Raw genomic sequence first — 24580 nt, 5'->3', positions numbered from 1 at the left:
TGATACAGCTCTACTTATTGAAAAGACTATCATTTCTGTAATAATAAATTTGTTATAAATCAAGTAGCAAACAAACATAGGTTTATTTCAGGAATCCGTATCCTAGTCCATATCCTTTTGAGCCATTTGTTTATCTTTTCACCACTGCCACACTCTTAATTATGTAGCTTTATAGTAACTCTTGATATGCAGTAGTGTATGTCCTTCAAATTTGTTCTTTTTCAAGATACTCTTAGATGTTTTCTTGCAACGTGAAAGTGAAAGTAGCTCAGTCTTGTCCGACTCTGCGACCCTATGGACTATGCAGTCCATGGAACTCTCTAGGCCAGAATACCAGAGTAAGTAGCCTTTCCCTTCTCCAGGGGATCTTCCCAACCCAGGGATCGAACCCAGGTCTTCCGCATTGTAGGTGGATTCTTTGCCAGCTGAGCCACAAGGGAAGCCCTTACATCTTTTGCAATGTAATTCTTTATAAATTTTGGAATTTCCACACACAAAAAAAATAGCTGAAATTTTGTTTGGAATTGGACTGAAACTTTGAGTCAACTTAGAGAGGACTGACATTTTTACAATATTGAGTTTTCTAATATATAGGCATGGCTTAACTTTCCATATTTGATGCCTTCTTTCATTTTGTCTCAGTAATTCTCTGAAGAAAGCATTTACATATTTCATTAATTATATTCCAAAATAAATGATGCATTTTTTAATATTAAAAATGTTATTAAAAAAATAAAAATGCTATCATCTTGAAAAAATGTTCCTTTGCTTGTTAGTATAAAAAAATTATTGATTTTTAATATTAACTTTTTTTTTAAATTTTAATTAATTTTATTTTATTTTTAAACTTTACATAATTGTATTAGTTTTGCCAAATATCAAAATGAATCCACCACAGGTATACATGTGTTCCCCATCCTGAACCCTCCTCCCTCCTCCCTCCCCATACCATCCCTCTGGGTCGTCCCAGTGCACCAGCCCCAAACATCCAGTATCGTGCATTGACCCTGGACTGGCATCTCGTTTCATACATGATATTTTACATGTTTCAATGCCATTCTCCCAAATCATCCCACCCTCTCCCTCTCCCACAGAGTCCATAAGACTGTTCTATACGTCAGTGTCTCTTTTGCTGTCTCGTATACAGGGTTATCGTTATTAACTTTTTATACAGTGATCTTGCTGAAGTCACCTATTCTAATAGTTTGTCTGTAATTCTGTGTATTCAAGGGTGTAATCTTCTTTTCTAATCTTCATGCATTTTGTTTCCTTTTTCCTTGATTTCGGTGGACAGGACTTCATTTATAATGTTGAATAAGAGCACTGATGATGGGCATTATTTCTTTTTGTGATATGAGGGGGAAATCTTTCAGTATGTTACCAGTATGTACTGAAGTTTCTTGTAGATTTTTTTGGTAGATATCATCCATCATCTAAGTACCCTTTAATGTCAAAAATTTTAAGATTATTTTAAAATCATAAATGGATATTGAATTTTATCAAGTCCTTTTCTGTATCTGAGATGATGATTGTTATTCAATTCTACCTCAATCCCACTACAGTAAGAGTACATGCTTTCAATCATTTGAAGTTTGTTGAAACTTGTTTTATGGCCTGGAATGTGGTCAATTGTAATAAAATTGCTTATGCACTATAAAACAATGTCCTGCAGTTTTGAAGTGAGTGTCTTACCTATTGCTATTAAGTTTGTGAAATATATTGTTCAAAGTTTCTAAATCTTAATTTTCTATCTGCTTTGTCCCTCGGTTATTAAGAACAATAAGTTGAAATCACCTAATAAGACTGTGAATTTGTCTATATCTACTCTGAGCACTAGAAATTTTTACTTCACATGTTCTGAAGGTGTTATTGAGTGCATATAAATTTAGAATTATAATTCGTTCCTAATAAATCAATCCTTTTTTTTTATTGTGACATGTTCCTCTTTATCTCTAGTAATATTTTCTTAAAATTTTCTTTCATATTAGTAGGGTTACAGCAGCTTTCTTTTGGCTTGTATTTAGTTTGTGCACCTTTTCCACTCTAAACAATTCAGTTTTCTTATATAAAATTGTTTCTTATAATGTGTATGTACTTGTTTTATTTTTTCAATTCATGCAAACAATTTTTGTCTAGTAATTGGAGTATTTGATTTATTTACATTAGTATAATTAGTGGTATATTTTGGCTTAAATCTGTCATCTATTTGTGTTCTACTTGTGTCTCCTTTAATTTTTTCTCTTTTTTGCCTATGTTTGAATTAATAAATTATTTTAATATTCTCTTTTCCATTAATCAATTTTTCATTTCTATGTTTTATTTCTTTTAGCAGTTGTTCTGTAAATACAACATGCAGGGCATCCTTGAACTAGCAAAATTAAAGGTACTTTAATGCTTTTATGACCTAACAACACTGTTAACTCTATTAGTCTCCTTCTATCTTTCATATTCCTTTCCTTTCTTTGTGGCTCAACTGGTAAAGAATCCCTGATAGCTCAGTTAGTAAAGAATCCACCTGCAATGCAGGAGACCCTGGTTTAGTTCCTGGGTCGGAAAGATCCCCTGGAGAAGGGAAAGGCTACCCACTCCAGTATTCTTTCTGACTTAGAGAATTCCAGGGACTGTACAATCTATGGGATCACAAAGAGCTGGACACGACTTTCATTTTCACTTTCCTCTTTCATATTATTGTTGTCAGATATTATAATTTTTTAATCATTCACATTTATTTAACCTCATATTCATTCTAATACTTATTTTTTATGTCATTGTGCATTCATCTAGTTTCATTTTCTGTCATCCTGAAGAATGTTTTTTTAGTGTCATCTTTAGTGTGGATCTGTTGGTGACAAATTTCTCTGGTTTTTGTTTCTCTGAAAACATATTTTCTTGCCTTTATTTTCAAAGGATATTTTTGACAAGTATAGAATTCTAGGTTGGCAGTTTTATTTTCTTCTAATCCTTTGAGGTTTTTCTCTACCATTCTTTGGCTTTCACTCCTTCAATTAAAAATGTCTACTGTGATCTTATTCTTGCTCCTTTGTAGGGGATGAATAGTTTTCTCTGTGTGATATTAGGTGTTTTCCCTATTTTATTATGGGGCTTCCCTGACTATTTTAAGTAGTTTTACAATGAGATGTCTAGGGTATGTGTATTTGTGTCTCCCCAAATGTATTTTGTATTTATTGTACTAGTGGTTTGCAGTGATTCTTGAAATCACGGCTTGATATAGTTTTCTTCAGTTTTGGAAAATCCTCAGCCATCATTTCTTCAAACATTGCTTTTTCCCTATTCTCTCTTTCCTCTCTTTGTGGGACTCTGATTACATATAGATGTGACCTTTTCCCTATAACACCACATCTCATATTCTTTTTTCAATGTTTTATTCTTTTCCTCTATTTACTCTAGCTATTTTATTTGGACTTATCTTCTGATCTACTAATTCTATCTCCTGCAATTAAACATAAATGCAGAATTATGAAAATTTAGTTACTGCTATTTTCAGTTCTAAAATATCTTTCGTAGTTTCCAGGTTTCCAGTAATATCAACCACATTTCCATCATATTCCTAAGGCATATTAGTCACAATTATGCTGATGTCCATATCACATAATTCCAACATCAGGATCTCCCATCAGTCTGCTCTTTTTTTTTTTTGTAACTTTAGGTTATGGAATATTATCTCTACATACCTAGCTGTTTATGATTGAATTCTGGATGTGGTACATGAAAAATTGTAATTTGAGGTTCTGGGTCCTGAAATCTTCCTTCGTCGCAGAGTTACTTTTGCTCTTGACACACAGGCTGATGAGGGTCATGTCACCTTAGTCCAGTTATGGATTGAGCAGATTTGAAGATGTCTCCATCTTTATGAGTAATGGAATAGTACCACGTAAGATTTAGCTTTATGATTTTGAAATGGTTGGGCTTGGCCTCCAGTTTTACCCCTTTAGCCCATGAGACTTGTAGAACCTGTGTTCTGCTTCTTAGCTGCAGCTTCTCATCTATATTGTTATTTATCTTCTTGGGAGTGTTTTGTAGTTGGTTAATGCCTCAAAAGGGCAGTATGTGTTCATTTGAACTCCCATTTTGTCTGAGACATTAGCCCTTCAGTTCCTTACTACTTAGAAAATTTCCAGTGCGTTAAACATATTTTGGCCCTTTATTATCTAGTTATTCTTGGTGGGCAGGTTGGTCAGCAACTAGATAATTTTTTTATCCCTAGAAGAAGAATCAGTAAGAAAGCTGTAAGATAAATATCCAACAACTACTATTTAATTAAAACATGAGTGGTTTAAAAGAAAAGAACAAATGTGCTATTAATTTTGATTCATGTTAGCATTTTTAAATTTCGATAATTTTCATAGGTGGATCTTAAAATTAATTTTTTAGACTGTCAGTGTGCACGTTTAGAGAAATGTAAATATTTATTTGAATTCTAACTTGAAAAAAATTGGGTAAACTTTATATACTGTCAAGAGGGTGCCAATTGTTGGCTCTTATGTTGATATTTTTTCCTTGTTAAAACTAGTTTTGAAAGGTGATCAAAAGTAGCATTTATTGTCAGGAAGTTAATGAGTACTTCACATTTCAAGTATCTTGCTAATAGTCATTATTTTCTAAATTAGTTTAATTCCAGTATCCATATAAATGTCAAGTTGCCATTTGTATTATTAAAGAAATTTTAACAAATGGAGCTTATTTGAGGGTCTGCTAATTATTGTCAAAGGAAGCCAATGTGATTTACCTGCCAATATGATTTACTTCAATAATGAATGTTAAACAAACATATACAGTACTTTATTCATATGGAATAGAAAATGTGAACAGCAGAGGGTGCAATTGCCCTTTTAGTTCTGCATTTTAGCCCTTAGAAATTAGCATTTAATAGCTGAGAGAAAAATTTGAAGAATTTACTGTTTGCTGAATGTGCACTGTTTATGGAATTGTGTTTAAAATAAAACAAGTCATGTAAAGTAGAAGTATAAATTTCAAAATTGTGTAATGTTTTCCTTGACCTTGCACTTTTAGAAAGTGACCAATTTAAATCTCAATTAGAAACTATTTCCTAAAAAATATTGTGTTTATCTGAATATTTTTTTTTACATGTAAAGAGGTAAGGCGTGCGTATCTCAATAAGATGTTTCTCTTTTATAGAGCTTAATTGCTGTTAATCAAAAATGTTTTTTCCTTTGGGGAAATAACTGCTTCCAAAAGGATTATGTATATTGGTAACTGCAATACGACACGACTTCGATTTCTTAGGAAAAAAAATGAAGAAGACCCATTAGAAATAAATGATGCCATGTCAAGAGAGTTCTTACATTCAATAGGTAATAACATTCAGTTTTTGTTGAAGACCCAGAAGTTTCAGACAGTTGCAAATCAGAAACTTCAATTTCTCTCCTGAAGTAGCATTATCCTATTGTAGTGTAAAGCTTTGTTTATATAGATTAGTGGAGGATATGTGTGCAAAGCTTTGAATTTTTATCTCCAAGTTTGACTCTCTTCCCTAAGTAGGAGTCTCCTTTTGTTTTTTTCATGGGAAAAGTTTGGCTTAGGTTTTTTAAGTTGACAAAAATTAGCTTTATCACAAAACCTATATACCTGTGCAGTAAATTTGTATAATGTAGGAAACCTTCTTGCAGATTTCTTGAAGTTATATGAAACATATACCAGAGAAATATTCCTTTTTTTTTTGCATTAACAAACTTTACACCTCTGGCTTTTGGCTTAATTGGACAGTAATTTTTTTTTTTTTTAATTGGACAGTAATTTAACGTTTAGCTTTCTGCTAACACCTAAAGGTTAGTATTGAAGGATTTGGTTAGTTAACTGGCATTAAGCTTATGCATTTGTTTGAGGGCCCCCTCCTGATATTCTACAGAAAGAGCAAAAGAAAGAATTAGAGAGGAGAGGAAGAGAAGCATATTACTTTAAGAATTACATTATTGAATTTAATGTATTATTGGAGACAGATTTGCTTTTTGAACTTCATTTCAATCTGAACTTCCAGAGCCATTGTAAATGAGGTGATCAGACAGAGCGCAGTCTTGGTGAATACTCACTGCCATAGGGTACTTATAATTGGAAGCATCTGCCCTCAAAATAATATGAAACACATTTTCTAAAAGATGTAGGTATTAAGAAGGACTACTAAAAACAGGCCAAATACAAATAAAGCAGTTGGCTTTTTGAAGGAGTAGCTAGAACTTGTGAACAAAAGAAGAGAATTTGGGGGGAAACAAAAGGAAAAAACCGCAGACTTGATGCTATGGATGCTGCCAGTGTTATATAAAAGATCACTGAACCTTGAACACAATATATTATAAGTTTCAAGTAAGAAAGACTCTGAGATTATAGCAATTTAAAGGTGCATTAGAGAGTTGATTGTCAAGTATCATTTGAAAAGGTGGTTGGGTATCAAAAAATAGCATTTCCTAGAAATATTTCAGGATGGCAGGTAGAAAGCACAGTTATCATGAGTCTTAATCAGGCAAATATGTGGTTCAAAGAGTGATGTTTATGTTTTTATTTTTTCTGCAGAAAGAAAGCACATATTTAAACTGAGCCTCTGATCAATTTGATTTATTCCACACAGAAAGAATATGCAGGGCTAAAGTATCCATTTTCTGAAAAATTAACGTATCATATTTTTCATGTTGCCTTTTGCTACCATGTTATAGAGACATCCATTACCTGTATTCACTTCTAAGTTGCAAATTTCTAAATTGATATACACACACACCATCTATCCTGTACACATCTATATACAGCTGTGTACGCATACACACACATATACACACACACACACACATACATACACACATATTCCAGGCTAATTTCGGTCACAATATTTTAGTTTCAAAGTTTTCACCGAAGTGAATTTTTTTGAGTGGTTAGACCCACATTTGAACTTCCTAGGGGCAACAGATATCACAAATATTTTCATGAAGAACATAGAAAATCAGTGCTCTTTAGAACCCAATCACATGACTTGCAGATTTCCTGATTGAGACCTGGGAATTTAGTGTAGCTGCCCCTCATGGGTAATTGTAGTGAAGTTGCTGAGGCTCACGATACATATATTTCTGAGTGACACACTGGTTAGAGGTACAAACTCTGAAACCCATATTACATTGCATCCAAGTTCACTTAGCTCAGTTTGTTGGTTGGATCTCTTGGTGGAGAAAGGGACATTTTTTCTGTTTATTGATGGTGGTGTGTTGTAAATACTAAATAAATGTTTGCTGAATTCATTTAGTCCTACCTTTGTTCATTCAATGCGGTTAGCAAATGTGCAGGAAGGGCCTACTTGTTCTAGGTCTTGGTGAACAAGATAGAGTTCCCTGCTTTCTTGCAGTTTACAGTCTAATGGATCAGATAACTATTAACAAGTATCCTTGCAAATAATATATAATTATAAATCATGAAAGTGCTTTTTTAAGGGAAAATCTCATAGAGATGATTCAGAAAGATTATCAGAAGTGGTATATGAGCAAAGAGCTAAAGAATGCGGTCGCTGAATTACTGACTCAAGAGGTGAGATAGGTGGTGACTGAGAAGCAATGGGATTAGTATCTTACGATGGTGAAGGAGGTTAGGAGAAGGATTTCCCAGGCAGAAAAGGAATGACAAGTGGAAAAGTTCTAAAATGTTAAGCTGAAATTGCTTGGTGCCTGGAGATTTATAAGAAGCAAAATACAATATGTTCAGTTCAGTTGCTCAGTCATGTCCAACTCTTTGCGACCCCAATGGCCTGCAGCATGCCAGGCTTCCCTGTCCTTCACTGATTCTTGGAGCTTGTTCAAACTCATGTCCATCGAGTTGGTGATGCCATCCAACCATATCATCCTCTGTCGTCCCCTTCTCTTCCTGCCTTCAATCTTCCCTAGCATCAGGGTTTTTTCCTAGAGTCAGTTAGTCGCATCAAGTGGCCGAAATATTGAACCTTTAGCTTCAGCATCAGTCCTTCCAATGAGTATTCAGGACTGATTTCCTTTAGGATGGACTGGTTTAATCTCCTTGCAGTCCAAGGGACTCTCAAGAGTCTTCTTCAACACCACAGTTCAAAAGCATCAATTCTTGGGCACTCAGCTTTCTTTACATTCTAACTCTCACATGCATATAGGACTACTGGAAAAACCATAGCTTTGACTAGATGGACATTTATTGGCAAAGTAATATCTCTGCTTTTTAATATACTGTCTAGGTTTGTCATAGCTTTTCTTCCAAGGAGCAAGCATCTTTTAATAATATGTGTGTAATTAATTATTATTCAGTTGCACTCCTGATTGCAGCCCTATTATCATTTTCTCTTGAGCATTTTCCCAACCTGAGCAATAGTCCTACGGCCCAGCCTGATTTATAGAAAGGACATGTGCTTACCGGTCAGATGGCAGTTAGTCCTTCGTGTGAGCACCATACTTGTCGTGTGTTCATGGTTTTCTGCATGTCACTGGCTGTGGTCACAGGCTGGGTAAATTGTGGTTTTAATGGGGAGATACCGGCAGTTGGTAGTACTGTTGTTGGGACCAGAAAGAACTGTTCATGCTTGTCCCTGATACTGCTATGTAGGTAAATTCCAATAAGGAATTCCACAAATGGGGAAGGTGCTTGTTCGCTCAGTCGTGCCTGACTCTTTGCGACCTCATGGACTGTAGCCTGCCAGGATCCTCTGTCCCTGGGATTCTTCAGGCAAGGATACTGGAGTGGGTTGCCATTTCCTTCTCCAGGGGATCTTCCCAACCCAGGGATCGAACCCGGGTGTCCTGCACTGCAGGCAGATTCTTTACCGACTGAGCTACAAGGGAAGCCCACATAAATTATCTAATGTACTTTTAGACACTAAAAACTCAAGTTCAACACTTAAAGTATTACAACAGAGAAAGTCTAGGTGTTTAAATCAACTTTCTGTATTTATATTTATTCTGGAGATTAATAGAACATAGGGAAATAGTAAAAGTTCTGAGAAATAATGTAGACAGAAATCTGTTTTACTGAACTTTTTCAGTGTCTCCAAAACAAAACTTGTTTGGCCTTGGCACCCTTTTTTGTTAAACTTATCACCATTTAAGGAACTAGTATTCTTTAGTTCACATTTTGGAGGAATACTGGGCTCTAGTATATGGTCTCATGGTTGAGGGCTTTCAGAATTATTGGCTTGCTAGCAAAGCTGTCCATTGACCCCTGAGTTTAGCTTTTGTACCAGCTGTTACTGTATTATTTTTCTTGGTTATTTGTGTTTTCTTCATCACTTCTTCCAATTTCTCACAATTGACTATTCCCTGATTCCAGAATATGAAAATTATGTAATGTGTTAATACTTTGCTTTATAGACGTATTGGTTATTAAAACATGTATACTTAGAATGTTAAAGTATGAAATCATTTTTTGAAAATAAAAATGTAATGCAAATTTTACATGCTGTGTATTTCAATGTATTTTAAAATAACATCTTTACTGTCCTTTTTTTCTTTGCAAAATTTTTGTACAGTAATCCAGTGTGTGCGTGCGTACCAAGTCGCTTCAGTTGTGTCTGACTCTTTGTAACCCTATGGACTGTAGCCTGCCAGGCTCCTCTGTCCATGGGATTCTCCAGGCAGGAATACTGGAGTGGGTTGCCATGCCCTCCTCCAGGGCCTTCCTGACCCAGGGATCAAACCCGTGTCTCTTATGTCTCCTGCATTGGCAAGCAGGTTATTTACCACTAGGGCCACCAGGGAAGCCCAGGGTACTCCCAGTAGAACATATTGCATGAATAGAATCACATTTGGGCATATTCTAAAGTTGAATGGTCAAAATGTCATTAAATGACATTAAAATCGTCAAACGGTCTCAGACCAATTATGTAATCTGAGGGACTCAAAGTGAGTGTCACTCTTTGAATTCTGAGGGTTCATAGTTTAGGTATTACCTTTTAACTTAAAAACAATAATGTATTTTGTTAATTTGTTTTTATTTTTGGGTGTGCTGGGTATTCCTCGCCATGTGTGGGCTTTCTCTAGCTGCAGCTAGCAGGGGCCGCCCTTCCTTGTAGTGAGGTGCTGAGTGGGCTTTCCTTTGTGGTGTCTTCTCTTGTGAGCACGGGCTCTAGGACTTGCGGGCTTCAGTAGCTGTCGCACTGGGGCTCAGGACTTGGGATGTGCGGCTCTAGAGTGCAGGCGCAATAGCCGTGGCACGTGGCCTTGGCTGCCCTTTGGCATGTGGGTTCTTCTTGAACCAGGGATAGAGCTCGTGTCCCCTGCATTGGCAGTCAGATTCTTCACTTCTGGACCACCAGGGAAGTCCTTGGTGTTACCTTTTAATTTCTATGAGTTGGAGACAAATTTTCTCTTTCTTGGTGATGATGTGTTTCCTATTTTACATACTTTTAAAACCTGGTAATATGAAGACACTTGAGCTGTGTACCTGGAAAGAGAAAAAGAGAGATGGTTTACTGTATTTCCACATGTAGATCTTTGTCAAATAAGATAGGTGCAAAAAAGTACATCCACCTGATGTGACTTGACTTTGACATAAGTGAGAGTTGATTAGGAAGAGTGTAGTGGTGTGGTTTAATTTTCATACTTGTGAGGCATGTGAACACACACACACACACTCCTTCATGTAATATAGATGCCCAAGTAGCAACAAAAGCTCTATATGGTTTGAATATACAGAGAGGCACACTAGAAGTAATTAGACATTTAAAGGCATTTTAATATATTTTGTTCTCTGCAGCAAATTAAAGTGTTCTTAATTGACTTTAACGATTATTAATTACTAAGAGATAAGAGGATTTTCATGTGAACTGAATCAGGCTTCTATGTACAGTATAAATAAAATGTCAAGAGAATGCACAAAATAACTTTCAGAACAGTATGCTGAGAATTAGGAGATTTGGGTTTGAAACTCTGCCTCATTTAACTTTCTTGCCCTTTAAATTTCCTGAAATTTGAAATTAGGATGTTGAAATACATAGTCTCTCTGGTATATTTTCACTCAAAATTCTGAGATATCTATTATTCATAAAGAAGAAGACTTTTGCTTCTTCTTTTAGAAGGTGAGGAGGGGTGGGGTATCAAACCATGGCAGATATTGTCATCAGTCCTTTGGTTTTTTGTATTTTGGGAGTGCCCGTGAGAGGGGCATAAAGTAACTAAGTTACCTAATGGGCCATGTGTGGAGATGCTGTTGTGATAGGCGACGGGGCTCTGTGATTGCTCATGGCTCTTTGTTGATCCTGATAGAGTGTTGGACCAGGGGGCACTGCAAAGTGGAAACAAGCAATTTTCATCAAGGTCTCTATGTTCCTAACAGCAGTAATAACTTTAATGTTCCATAAATAAGTGTTTTGAGATTACCATGTCATTTTTCCACTTAAAATTAGTATTTAATATAGATGCTTTTCTAAGAAAGATCGATGATTAGAATTTTGACTCTCTTTTATTCTATGGAAAACTTAGATGAATTTTTCATGATAACTCCTTAAATTTGATCTTTGAGTAAAAACATTCTTACATATTGCAGTAACTCGAGACAGACTCTGACTTTTCTGTCTAATACCAACCAAAGTGTAAAGGTTCCTATTTTATATTTATTTATGTGGGGCATTAAAACCATATGATACTTAACATAGTGCTGTTGTGGCAAACTTATTTACTATATATAGGTGTTTGCACATTTGTCTGTTTAACTCTGAGCAACTAATTTTTAAAGTATACTTACCTACCAGGTTAAATATCTGCACTTTGAAAAGTGAATTAAAAAAAATCTAACCTGAACAAGTTAGAAATTATTAAATGTTTTCTAGAAATACTCTTGTTTTTCAGTTGATAAGTCATGTTTGACTCTTTGCAAATTTGGAAAACTCAGCAATGGCCACGGGACTGGAAAAGGTCAGTTTTCATTCCAATCCCAAAGAAAGGCAATGCCAAAGAATGCTCAAACTACTGTACAATTGTACTCATCTCACATGCTAGTAAAGTAATACTCAAAATTCTCCAAGCCAGGCTTCAACAATATGTGAACCATGAACTTCCAGATGTTCAAACTGGTTTTAGAAAAGGCAGAGGAACCAGAGATCAAATTGCCAACATCTACTGGATCATCGAAAAAGCAAGAGAGTTCCAGAAAAAAAACATCTATTTCTGCTTTATTGACTATGCCAAAGCCTTTGACTCTGTGATCAGTGTAAACTGTGGAAAATTCTGAAAGACATGAGAATACTAGACCACCTGACCTGCCTCTTGAGAAATTTGTAAGCAGGTCAGGAAGCAGCAGTTAGAACTGGACATGGAACAACAGACTGGTTCCAAATAGGAAAAGGAGTACGTCAAGGCTGTATACTGTCACCCTGCGTATTTAACTTATATGCAGAGTACATCATGAGAAATGCTGGACTGGATGAAGCACAGCTGGAATCAAGCTTGCTGGGAGAAATATCAATAACCTCAGATATACAGATGACAGCACCCCTATGGCAAAAAGCCAAGAAGAACTAAAGAGCCTCTTGATGAAAATGAAAGAGGAGAGTGAAAAAGTTGGCTTAAAGCTCAACATTCAGAAAACGAAGATCATGGCATCCGGTCCCATCACTTCATGGCAAATAGATGGGGAAACAATGGAAACAGTGACAGACTTTATATTTTTGGGCTCCAAAATCACTGCAGATGGTGACTGCAGCCATGAAATTAAAAGACGCTTGCTCCTTGGAAGAAAAGTTATAACCAACCTAGACAGCATATTAAAAGCAGAGACATTACTTTGCCAACAAAAGTCCATCTAGTCAAGGCTATGGTTTTTACAGTAGTCATGTATGGATGTGAGAGTTAGACTATAAAGAAAGATGAGCGCTGAAAAATTGATGCTTTTGAACTGTGGTGTTGGAGAAGACTCTTGAGAGTACCTTGGCCTGCAGAGAGATCCAACCAGTCCATCCTAAAAGAAATCAATCCTGAATATTCATTGGAAGGACTGATGCTGAAGCTGAAACTCCAATACTTTGGCCACCTGATGCAAAGACCTGACTCATTTGAAAAGGCCCTGATGCTGGGAAAGATTGAAGGTGGGAGGAGAAGGGGATGACAGAGTATGAGATGGTGGATGGCATCACCGACTCAATGGACATGAGTTTGAGTAAGCTCCTGGTGTTGGTGATGGACAGGGAGGCCTGATGTGCTGCAGTCCATGGGGTCACAAAGAGTTGGACACGACTGAGCGACTGAACTGAAGTGAACCCCATAGACTGCAGCATCATTGTCTTCCAGAGTTTGCTCAAAATGATGTCCATTGAATCGGTGATGCCATCTAACCATCTTATCCTCTGCTGCCCTCCTCTCCTTCTGCCTTCAATCTTTCCCAGCATCAGAGTCTTTTTCAATGAGTCAGCTCTTAGTATCAGGTGGCCAAGGTACTGGAGCTTCAGCTTCAGCATCTGTCCTTCCAGTGAATATTCAGGGTTGATTTCCTTTAGGATCAACTGGTTTGATCTCCTTGCAGTCCAAGGGAGTCTCTTCAGCACCACAGTTGAAAAGCATCTAGAAATATACATTGGGCAAAGTGACCGATATTTTAACAGTTGGTTACAAAAACATAGCATACTGTTTGCATCTCATGAACCCCAGCCTAAGGCTCTATCCTTGTTTCAAGGGTAATGCTTTTATAACTATTGTGTACCATATGTTGACCCTAGAATGACATCTATGTTTTTACCAGCCAACTACTTCATTTGCGTATCATTAGAGATGGATTTCTGGACTTCCATCTCATGATAATTATATAAAAATCAAATATCAAGAGTTTCTTTAATTTGAAGCTAGGTTATATTTACTTTTCCACTAAGTTCACAACAGTGAAGATTTCTATACGTTTCTCGACTATATCTTTTTGCCTATAGCCTCCCCTCTCCTCCAAATCTCTGACATTCTCAGTTGTATTTTGCCATTTTTCTCTTGCTCATTCAAGTTATTTACTGATAGAAAGCCAATTCAATGAAGCTTGTACTCTATTATCTTTCTTACATCTTCAGTACTTGCCCACGTTACTAATTTTAAGAAGTTCTCTAGAATTAAAGTGTTTTTTTTTGTTTGTTTGTTTTTTTGCTTTTACTTTAAATTTGGATTACAGAACAAGTGGGAGGGAAATGGCCAAGTTATATCAGTGGTTGAATGCTATTTAAAATAAAAGGAACAATAAAAAAATCATTGAGTCAGAGCTGTTCTCCTATAAGCCACATGCTGTCAAATAACGTTTTAAATACAAAATTACCTTTGCAAATATTTTTGAATACTTTGTGGGAAATGCTGATCATTGAGTTAGGAAATGATGTACATTTAATCTGCCAGAAAAATCACTACTGAAATGGAGCTGATAAACTGTAATTTATTAATCAGATACAGGGATGTTGCCTAGTCATGTGTATTTTCACTGGACTTAAATTTAGTAAACTATTTTGTGAATAAAGCCTTTTAAATTCCATTTTACACATTAAAAACTTTTCCATTTATGAAGAAAACCACAGAAAACAGAATACTTTTCTTCTTAAAAAACTTTTATTTCTTCTGGTCTTTGGAGATGATCAGCTGAGTAAAGAGTAGAAAGAAATATTCTTGGTAAAGAGTACATGGATTTCCATGCACATTAGTTTAGGCTGAGGTCCAGTAATAACTTAGCATCATCTTATGCAGTGGAATATAAGAATTCATTTCAACTAATATTAAGTATGACACTAATTCGGTATTAAACTCTAAGCACATTAGCAAGTATGGTACAAGGCACTATGATTTTCCATGTCTCTGCAGTAAGTTTTTCATCATTAATGTTTTATGTTTTTTTTTTTTTCCCTTTTCCATGCACAACTTATCATTTGTGATACTGTGATTTAAGAACAGCCCTGCCATTAGAATTTTTATTTATATTCATTTAAATATGTATTCCTGATGACCAAATCTAGTCACCAAACACAATAATCATAATCAGATAATCCTATGAGTTAGTCAAATAGCAGGAACTTGAATTGTTATGCTTAGTCTCTAAGAATCCAATCTGTCTAAATTCTAGATTTTTATAAGAGCAAACCAAAAAGAAAGCCTTGAATCATTGTCTGACTTATCAAAGTAATTAAAATTCTATTGTCTGACTCATCTCCCCTTTACAGTCCAAAGACAATTCCTGTGGTGTATTATTATGCATTGAAATTGGATGATTGCTTTTCTAAAACATATTCACAGAAAAAAATGTGTAAGTGGGTTTGTAATGTGCTTAAAATAATGGGTATTATTATTACAGATCTTCCTTGGTTTTACTTTTCTATCAGTAACTTTGAATACAAAATATGAAAATATTTGTAAAATAGAGAGGCTTTGCAATCCTGAATTATAGAGGATGATCACCTTCCTGGTTTGCCCAGGACCAAGGTGTAACTAGGACTTTAGTGTAAAAAGTAGGACAGTCCCAACCAGTTTTAATATTAAAAAAAGGGCAATCCCAGGTAAATGGGTACAAGTTGGTGACCATAAACCCAAGATGAAATGAGGCTGAAATAAAGACAGTTTGGGGAAAAGGAACGTTTAAAAAATATTTTTCCTACTGTTTTACAATTTTCCAAATTTCTTCTCTTCCCACGTCCCTAACTCCAAAGTCAGGCCAGTTAACGTTAATTAATATCTTATCACTCTGGATCCAGAAGAAGGCATTACCAACCCTTGGAAGTCCTGCAGAACTCAGTGAAGGGAAGTGGGTAGGGGACTGAGCTCTGCACCAAATGGTCTGGATTTGATATTAGGTGAGTGATGAGATGGTTAGATAGCATCACTGACTATGAATTTGAGCAAACTCCAGGAGATAATGGAGGAAAGAGGAGCATGGTGTGCTATAGTTCATGGGGTAGCAGAGTCGGAAAGCGTAGAGAATGAACAACAACACAAAGTGAGTGGTTCTCTGCCTTGCTTTTCTCAAGTATAAAAGGAAATGATGTCCAACTCGTGAAGTTACATGAACAGTGCTTGTCATACATTAAGTGTTCCAGGAAGTTAGTTATTTTTATTGTGGTCACGATTAAGATGAACATTGTAGAGCAAGCTAGTGTGTTTACCACTCTTAGTTACCTTAATATCTAGATTCTTCTGTAAGGGGCTGCTTACATGACCTATAAAGCTTAGTTATGTTTTTTTGTTTGTTTTTGGTTTTGTTTTTGCTGTTCAGGACACGTACATGAAATGACAGAAGGAAATTTCGATTTTCGGACTTTTGCAGTAAACGTTTAGTTCAGTTTAGTTGCTCAGCTGATACTTTGCGACCCCATGGACTGAAGCACGCCAGGCCTCCATGTCCATAGCACCAGTGGAATGGGCAGCTGGATGACAAAATTATCACAGTTATTTTGAGACTAAATATGTTTTTAGTGTAGAATAATACATTCAAAAGAATATTTTTTTAATGGCCAGTATTACGGAAAAGCTGAATTACTGAAGGTCTCATTAAGTGATTCTGAGATCCCATTAAGTAAGGTGTGGTATTAGTTATTCTCAATCATGAGGGTTGGATGCAGAATTGAAGAGCATTAATATGCCATAGGTGGATCTGGCTACTGAAATTTTGCTTCTGTTAGAGCTATAACAAAGAGAGACTGCTGAAAAGTTACTATGGAATTCCAGTATATGAATTAAGTTCCTTCAAAATGGCATTGTTCTATGCTTTAGCATCTAACATTAAGATCTCATCCCAGCTAGGCAGTGGGAAAGCTGAATATATGAAGCTTCATTCTACCCCAAATTTGTGGTAGCCACTTCCAAATAGCAGAAAGTAGACTTGTGTGTGATCTGTGATATTATAACTTAGCCAATTAAGTTTATTATAAGACATATAGTACATATATCTGTTGAAATGAAACCATAAGACCTAGATTTTTTATGTAAAATTTATTTCCAGCATTTACCAAATGCAATGCAAAAGATGTTTAAGAAAATATTAGAATCACTCAAAAGGTAGAGATAGAAAACCAAGGTCCCTCAAACAGTCAAGGACATCACTGTGATACTTAAAATATTTATTTTTACTTTTAAAATAGAAAAGCCTAGAATTCAGGGTTTTCATATATAAAGTATTTAAAGATAATTTTCTTACTCCTTGGAAGGAAAGTTATGACCAACCTAGACAGCATGTTGAAAAGCAGAGACATTACTTTGTCAACAAAGGTCCGTCTAGTCAAGGCTCTGGTTTTTCCAGTGGTCATGTATGGATGTGAGAGTTGGACTATAAAGAAAGCTGAGCGCAGAAGAATTGATGCTTTTGAACTGTGGTGTTGGAGAAGACTCTTGAGAGTCCCTTGGACTGCAGGGAGATCCAACCAGTCCATCCTAAAGGAGATCAGTCCTGGGTGTTCATTGGAAGGACTGATGTTGAAGCTGAAATTCCAATACTTTGGCCACCTGATGCAAAGAGCTGACTCATTTGAAAAGACCCTGATGCTGGGAAAGATTGAGGGCAGGAGGAGAAGGGGATGACAGAGGATGAGATGGTTGGATGGCATCACCGACTCAATGGACATGGGTTTGGGTAGACTCCAGGAGTTGGTGATGGACAGGGGGGCCTGGCGGTTCATGGGGTTGCAAAGAGTCAGACACGACTGAGTGAACTGTACTGAAATGAACTGAAGGATAATTTTATTTTTTTCATTATATGCAGTAATGCAGCCAAATATAGTCTTATAACTTGAACATCTTTTAACTTACAATTTGTAAGTCAAATTGTAATAGTCACATCTTCTCAGATGTTTAATTTCTTTGCATTTATTACAACAGATTTCTGATTCTCACTATGGGATTCATCAAGGAATACATTTTGTATCACAAGAATCCCATTTAAAATGAAAATGTAACATCCTCTAGTGGTACATAGATTATGGTAGATTAAATAGTGAAAAATATTTACATTAACAGTGGAAGAAATTTCATTTTTGTAAAAAAAAAAACCCTGATTTTTTTCCTGGTTTAAATGCAATTTTTTATGTTTTGGGGAAAATGCTTTAGTTTCTTTTATCCTTTTTATGTGTAGACAAGCTTTCTACAAATGAAGAAGAATCTTCTTTCTTTGTGCTGCTCAAAGACATTAAGTAACCCCATTTAAGCCTCAAATGAACCTTACAGCATAACCTTGCTTAGCAGTTGTCTAATAATGTCCCCTATACAATGTTCCTGATATATTTTTAGACATTAAACTCTTGGGCTCCTAGACCCCTATAATAGATCTATAGGAAAGGAGTCTCATTAAGTTTTTGACATTTTCCCATGGAATTAAAGAATTCCCATAGGTTAAATAAGATAAGAATTTGGCCTTTTGCCTGGGAGAAGGAAAATGTCATGGAAGCTCTTTTAGAAAAGACTCAGCTATACAAAGCCAGAGCACTTCTGCTTGGTTTAGTTTTCATTAAAACAACAATAATTCAGAACTACTATTTGCTGCTCTCAGTATTTGTAAGTTATCCATGTTTGTTTGGGGGAAATCATTCACCTTGTACGATGCATTCTGAAATAAATGCACTTCTGAAAACATCCACATTGGAAAGCAGAACAATTTTGTCATATCATGTGTAGTGAGAGAATTAAATCCTAATCTGGGTAGAATGTTTAGGATTGTGTATCCTTTTTCATTTACACCTTAATTACAGACAAAATTAAATACACTTTAAATCAAAAAGCTTATTAAAGTGACACTAGCTAGCTGGTTCTGTTTTCTTTCCTCCTTTTTTTTCTCATTCGCCTCCCCATTTTCCTTTCTGCTCCTCTTAGAACAGGTTGTGTATTCAAAAGCAAAAAGTAAGCACTTTTTTTGAGACTGATATATATCCTTGTCTAAATTTAGATTCCAGTGAATAGTTCTGGATTGCAATTCAGAATCTTAATCTATCTTCTGTCTACTTTGTTTTATTTAGTGTTAAGGAATAGCCAAGTAGAACATCGAAGATTATAACATTGAGTTCTCAAGAATAGTAGTTAAAGGACTGCTAATAAAGATGCTAAAAATTTAAATGACTAGGTGAAGATTTAGGTAAATATGAGGAATTTAAGTGTTATGGAAGATTCTAAACATGATAGAAGAATTACCCTTGGACAGAAAGGATGCTATCTAAATTGTCATCATTTTAGGAAATACGGAGCAGGCAGGGATGGGGGCGGTGGGGGTGGGGCGGTACAGTGTACAGTATACCCCGTCTAGGGTCCCCCCTTTCCTTTAAGATTTTATCTCTTCTTCAAAGTTTGTGTCTTGCCATTCAAGGGGAAGGCTAGCACCCTAACAGTTTAGTTACCAAGAAAGCAATATCATGTATGAAACGAGTTGCCAGTCCAGGTTCGATCACGATACTGGATGCTTGGGGCTGGTGCACTGGGACGACCCAGAGGGATGGTATGGGGAGGGAAAAGGGAGGAGGGTTAAGGATGGGGTGCACATGTATACCTGTGGCGGATTCATTTCGATGTTTGGCAAAACTAATACAATATTGTAAAGTTTAAAAATAAAATTAAACTTAAAAAAAAAAAAAAGAAAGTAATTTTAAAGGTATGGTTCAATTTCAGAGTGAACTTTTTGGAATACCGCAGTGATTTTGACCTGCCCGCCTCCCGCCCCTGACACCCCTCTACAAATTCAGCAAGTGGAAGGAGGAAGGCCCTTGCATAAACTATTCCGCAAACACTGGTTAAGTGGGACGGACAGTGGGGAAGCTGAGCAGCCTTCTAGGGCTCCGTCCCATCCCGTTCTGGCCTTTGCCCTAAAAAGAGTTCATGAGTCCGAGTTTAGAAGGAGTGGAAAGGGGACTCATTCGAAGCAGCTGGAAACGCTGGCGCGGGTTGGGGTGGGATCAAAAGCTCCCCCTCTCCCCCAAAGGCACCCGGGTGTGAGTGGAAACCCCTCCCCTGCACGGACTCGCTCCCCTCTCCTGAGAGGCAAGTTTGTTTTCAAGCGTTACCACCTGTGTGAGGCGCTCCCCGTGAGGAAGGCGGCGAGGCAGACGCGAGAGCTCAGCCACAGGCTGGGGATCCTTTCTCCGCGAGGCTGGCAGTCCAGACACCTCCAGAACTCAGAGCGCTTACGATGCAGAGTCCGCTCTGCCCTCGCTCGTCGCCGGGATTGTAGTCCCCACATCCTCCAGCCCGGTAGGCTCCCGGGCGGCAGACGCCTCCCCAGTTTGCTCGGGGTCCCTCCGGTCCTCTCCCGCCCGCCTCCCCGCCCCCGAAGTAGTGCTCCCGCCTCGCTCCGCCCGCGCATCCCCTGGCGCGCCGAGAGGTTTATCAGGCTCCCCACACTCTCCGCCGGCTTCCTTCGGCTCCCGGCGCGAGTGACCCGGGCAGACCCGCCGCGGCCTCGGAGTCCCCCACCCCACCCCCACCTTACGAGTCCCTCTCCCGTTGCTCGGCCACCGCGCTCGCGTCTCTCTTCCCCGGCGCCCGCCACGGTTCAGGTGGAAGCCTGGCCCGACCTGCCGTTTGGCTTATCCCTGCTCTCAGCCTCCCAGTCAGCCCGGAGAAGTGGAATCTGCACTGAAACTCTCGGTGGCTGGAGCCGGCAGACTGGGCATGCTCAGAAGCCAAGCCTGGCTTTGGTCTCAAGTCGGAAGCTTTCGCACTCGGGAGGCAGCAGCGACTTTGGGGAAAGTTGATCGGAGAGGGGAGGAAGCCCCAAGACGCGGAGCAGCGGCAGGAAGGAGCCCCCGGCAGCCCGGAGGAGCATGGGCACCCTGCGGGATTTACAGTACGCGCTCCAGGAGAAGATCGAGGAGCTGAGGCAGCGGGATGCTCTCATCGACGAGCTGGAGCTGGAGTTGGATCAGAAGGACGAACTGATCCAGAAGCTGCAGAACGAGCTGGACAAGTACCGCTCGGTGATCCGGCCGGCCACCCAGCAGGCGCAGAAGCAGAGCGCGAGCACCTTGCAAGGCGAGCCGCGCACCAAGCGGCAGGCGATCTCCGCTGAGCCCACCGCCTTTGACATCCAGGATCTCAGCCATGTGACCCTGCCCTTCTACCCCAAGAGTCCACAGTAAGCAGGGGTTACGCTCCGGGTCCGTGTGGCACCCGGTCGGTGGGGAGCTGCGGGTCTCTGTATTGTCTGTCGGCTCCCGCCCCTCCCGCTTGCCTTGTTGATCCTCACCCTCAGAAATGTTTCATTTTAACCCGCACTTCTTGCGGGGCTGTGCACGTTTCTCAGACCAGACTCACTGCACCTACGTTGCCTCCCTGTCTTTGTTAGATGTCAAGCTATTTTTTTTTTAAATATATATATATACGTTCATATAGGCCATCTACTGTACGTAGAGTTTGAATGCGCCCCAGATGTGTGACAGGTTATGTATGTATGGGTGAGAGAACTGAAAGCCTCATCTCCCAAATGCCCTGGCAAACCTGCCCAACCGGAAAATCCTAACTGCAGGCTCCTCAGACTTGAAATGCGTCTGCTATCACCCTGACTTTCTATGCTTTTGTGGCTCTCCCGGATTTCTCTACATGCTAGCAGTTCTCGCTGGTACTCTTCAAACCTGATGTTCTGGCATCATTAAAGTGTCAAAAATAAGCAGATACACATATAAAAGGAAAGAGTTTTTGATTTCCAGAATTGGATGACATTTACAATCCACAAATGGAAACCTAGTCTGTTGATTTTTTAAAAATATTTTTTTCATAACATTTGAGGGAGAATATTGCTTATTTTCCTTAAGGACTTTATATAATGTTGCTAACGGGGTGCCTCTGTCTCCCCCGGAGGGTGACATGTTTCCGGGGTCAGAGGAAGAGAAGTCCACTTACCTGTACTGACATCGTGGTCACATTATTTGCCTCACTCCTGGCTTCTGATGCAACCACTCTGGTATTGTTCTAGCATTATAAACAACTATGTAGTTCTGATGTCAGTGGGCTGCACAGCCTGGGTGGGAAAGTTGAATGGAACTCGTTACACACCACTCCACTTGGAGTTCTGATAGATAGTAAAGTGGCAGGAACATGACGTTAATACAGAGTAAGCACCCAGATGAATGGTATTTTAAGTTACTAATGACAGAATCGATAAACCAAGGGGTTTGTTACTCTATTCCAAACTACATCACACTGGCTGGATGACACATGTTACATAATAATACAGGGTCCCTGGGAGCCTTTCGCTTAATAAACACAAAGATTTAATATAAGGAGAAAGAGTATTAGACTGTTCCCATTTGTATTTATTGGATGGGGGGGCGCAGATTGTGAGTATATACTAATTATAGTTTTGAAAACTTAGACTTGTTCCTCTCCTTGTTGGTTGCCATAGAGCATTCGCTGTTTCCTTATGCAGATTTAGCTTAAGGAGGAATTGGTATTCTGTGTGTGGGGAGAAAAGACAATAAAGATACACATTTCTGAGATTCTAACCTCACAAGGTTGCCCTAATAGTTGAGTGGATTTGGATCTGCTTTAGAAACCTGAATGATCTGAATCCACTTCAGATGTCTCCAGTAAGTTAATTTGCAGAGCTGACATGCTTGCCTGTTTCAGCTAACGAGGTACATGGCCATCTCTCCAGGGCCAAGTTTTGCATAATGAAAAATATAACTCAAAGACAGTTCTCTGCGTCTTTCAGCACTCCATAGGATCTCATTTTAGTATCGGCAGGACTTTGGAGTAACTCGGAGCAAACTCTCCTTTCTTAAAAAGACCATTTTAATCAGTTTTATTTGAAGCATGATCAAGCCAGCTGATAACTCCAATGAAAACAATTTATCAGACAAGATCTAAAAGAATCTAAGCAGTGTAGTCTGAGCTGTATAATGTGGTAAAATTTTAGAAATCTCTTAGTGCATGACATACAGAACAACCAGATTTTTTTTTTTTAAAGTCCATGGTGGAAAATGAAATTAGCGTGGCAAATAATTCACAACATCCAGTTATGATCAACATTTTATCAGTTGAACCACACTGTGCGTTTGCATTCTGATCTTTATTTAATAACTTGTACTTTTAGGAAGTCAGCTATTAAGGTATCACCATGAGGGGTTTGGGGATTCTGAAGGATTTATATTGAAGAAAACCATAGAATGAATGTCTTCCAAACTTAAATAATTTTGGAAAAACATCTGTTCTTTTTTCACACTTACATAAAGAAAACTAGAATAAAATTGGCTTACGTGGTAGAGTGTACCTTTGGTAAGAGGAGAAGCATGTTGTCTGCAAAATGGTTACACTTAGGTCATTTGAATGATCATACAAGGTAGTTCCGTGAAGAATTAGGAAAACTTAACCAAAGTGCAGGAGGCTTGTTTGAATTTCTGTTTATTTCACTATAAACAATTTGATTATACCAACTTACTGGCAACAAGTGTTTATATCTTTATATTTTATTTTTAGTACAGCCTAAATTTGGTCATCTTTTTAAAACTTGCAGATTTTTGAGAGTTTGAGTTAAAATGAAATCATCAAAATAGCCCAAAATTGATTGTAAATTCATGCTCATGTAGTTTTCTATTCCCTTTCTACTGGATGTAGGTAACTGTCCAGAGAATGTCCTCAGTTATCTGATGTATGCGTATATGTATATTTACTTTTTGCTTACTGGGGTTGCCGTCTAAGGATTAGAATCTTTAAAAAACTTCTCTGTGTTTTTTTTTTTTTAAGTAATCATTTGAAAAATAGTGTAACATGTAAATTAACTTATGAACTTAAATCATCTTAACAGTTTTGGTTTGGAGTTTTCCCTGTATGCTGGGAATTGGAGGGAAGGCTGTGTGGGATTCCAGCTCAGAGCCAGGCACTCCTGCGGCACCTGTGAGTGCCTGTGAGGGCTGGTATTTTTGTTTGACTCTTTTACACATATGTAGAAATAGCCCCCAAACCCTTTTTCTGTTGTGAGTGTGATGAGCCAAAGAACTGATTAGCAAGTTGGAATCTATACTCCACTGCTCCTAAATAACTACTGAGAAGGTAAAACTATCAGACTGTATGTTTTGGATTGAATTAGGTAAATAAATCCTTAAAGATGAAAACTGTATAAAATATTCATTTTTTTTGACCAGATAGCCTGTTGATTATGCAGACAGTGTAGTTCTCATGGATTTTTAAAGTAATTTTATTTCATGCTAGTTTATTCCTGAAAATTGACTCTGTGGTAGGTTAGAACATTCAGTCACTGGTATGCTGATCTCTAAACCCTTTACCTATGGTAAATATTCTCAAGTCCTTTCCATTCTGCTGTCATGAGAGTTGAGTTCCTGTCAGAAGTTGTTAGTGTCTCTGTATTTTTGTTAAGCTGTTAGCCCAGAGGTAACTGAATTTCAAAGGACGATGACATGTTTTGTTTTGTAACATTACACGCTTGACTGTGAAGTACTTTGGAGAGCTGAGGATAAAAAGAAGTATATTCTTCTTATTTTTAGGGAGGCATTAATTTTAACACAATCTTATCTGATTATTTTTTAAGCCTTGACATAGAGAAATAGAATCTTCCTAAAGGCTCTCTGTTAAATTGTGTAGGAAGGTGGGAAAATTCTAGGATTTTAGTGTAATCATAGATGGCATAATATTGAAGCATAATTAGCATCAGAGGTAACAATTACATTTCAGATACGTCCAGT

The 24580-nt window shown here is 37.9% G+C and overlaps 2 protein-coding genes across 6 annotated transcripts in view; one reads left to right on the top strand and one right to left on the bottom strand.

Moving 5' to 3' along the window:
• PRKG1 (protein kinase cGMP-dependent 1) overlaps positions 1-24580 on the top strand; it is a 1415798-nt gene that overhangs the window by 73429 nt on the left and 1317789 nt on the right. For 2 of the 5 annotated variants that reach the window (XM_086379149.1, XM_086379148.1), the window contains exon 1: positions 20708-21018. The exons of 2 other annotated variants lie outside the window; for them this stretch is intronic. In XM_086379149.1, the coding sequence (XP_086235275.1) occupies positions 20708-21018 (311 nt within the window). Of the gene's footprint in view, positions 1-20001; positions 20136-20707; positions 21019-24580 lie in introns of those variants that run through there. One more of the 5 variants, XM_086379152.1, reaches the window with a different exon arrangement.
• LOC147343971 (uncharacterized) lies at positions 8892-20247 on the bottom strand. The gene is made up of 3 exons (XM_086379162.1): positions 19952-20247; positions 11150-11250; positions 8892-10410 (listed from the first exon to the last, which is right to left on the bottom strand). Exons 1-3 carry the CDS (start codon positions 20245-20247, stop codon positions 10373-10375), a joined length of 435 nt encoding a protein of 144 aa, XP_086235288.1. The 3' UTR covers positions 8892-10372.

Source organism: Bos grunniens, chromosome 26 (assembly GCF_055505025.1).
Source record: "Bos grunniens cultivar Pamir isolate PY7600 chromosome 26, Bosgru_T2T1.0, whole genome shotgun sequence".
In the NCBI taxonomy this organism is placed as follows: domain Eukaryota; kingdom Metazoa; phylum Chordata; class Mammalia; order Artiodactyla; family Bovidae; genus Bos; species Bos grunniens.
The sequence above is the reverse complement of the archived record's forward strand: the minus strand, read 5'-3'. Positions and strand labels throughout refer to the sequence as shown.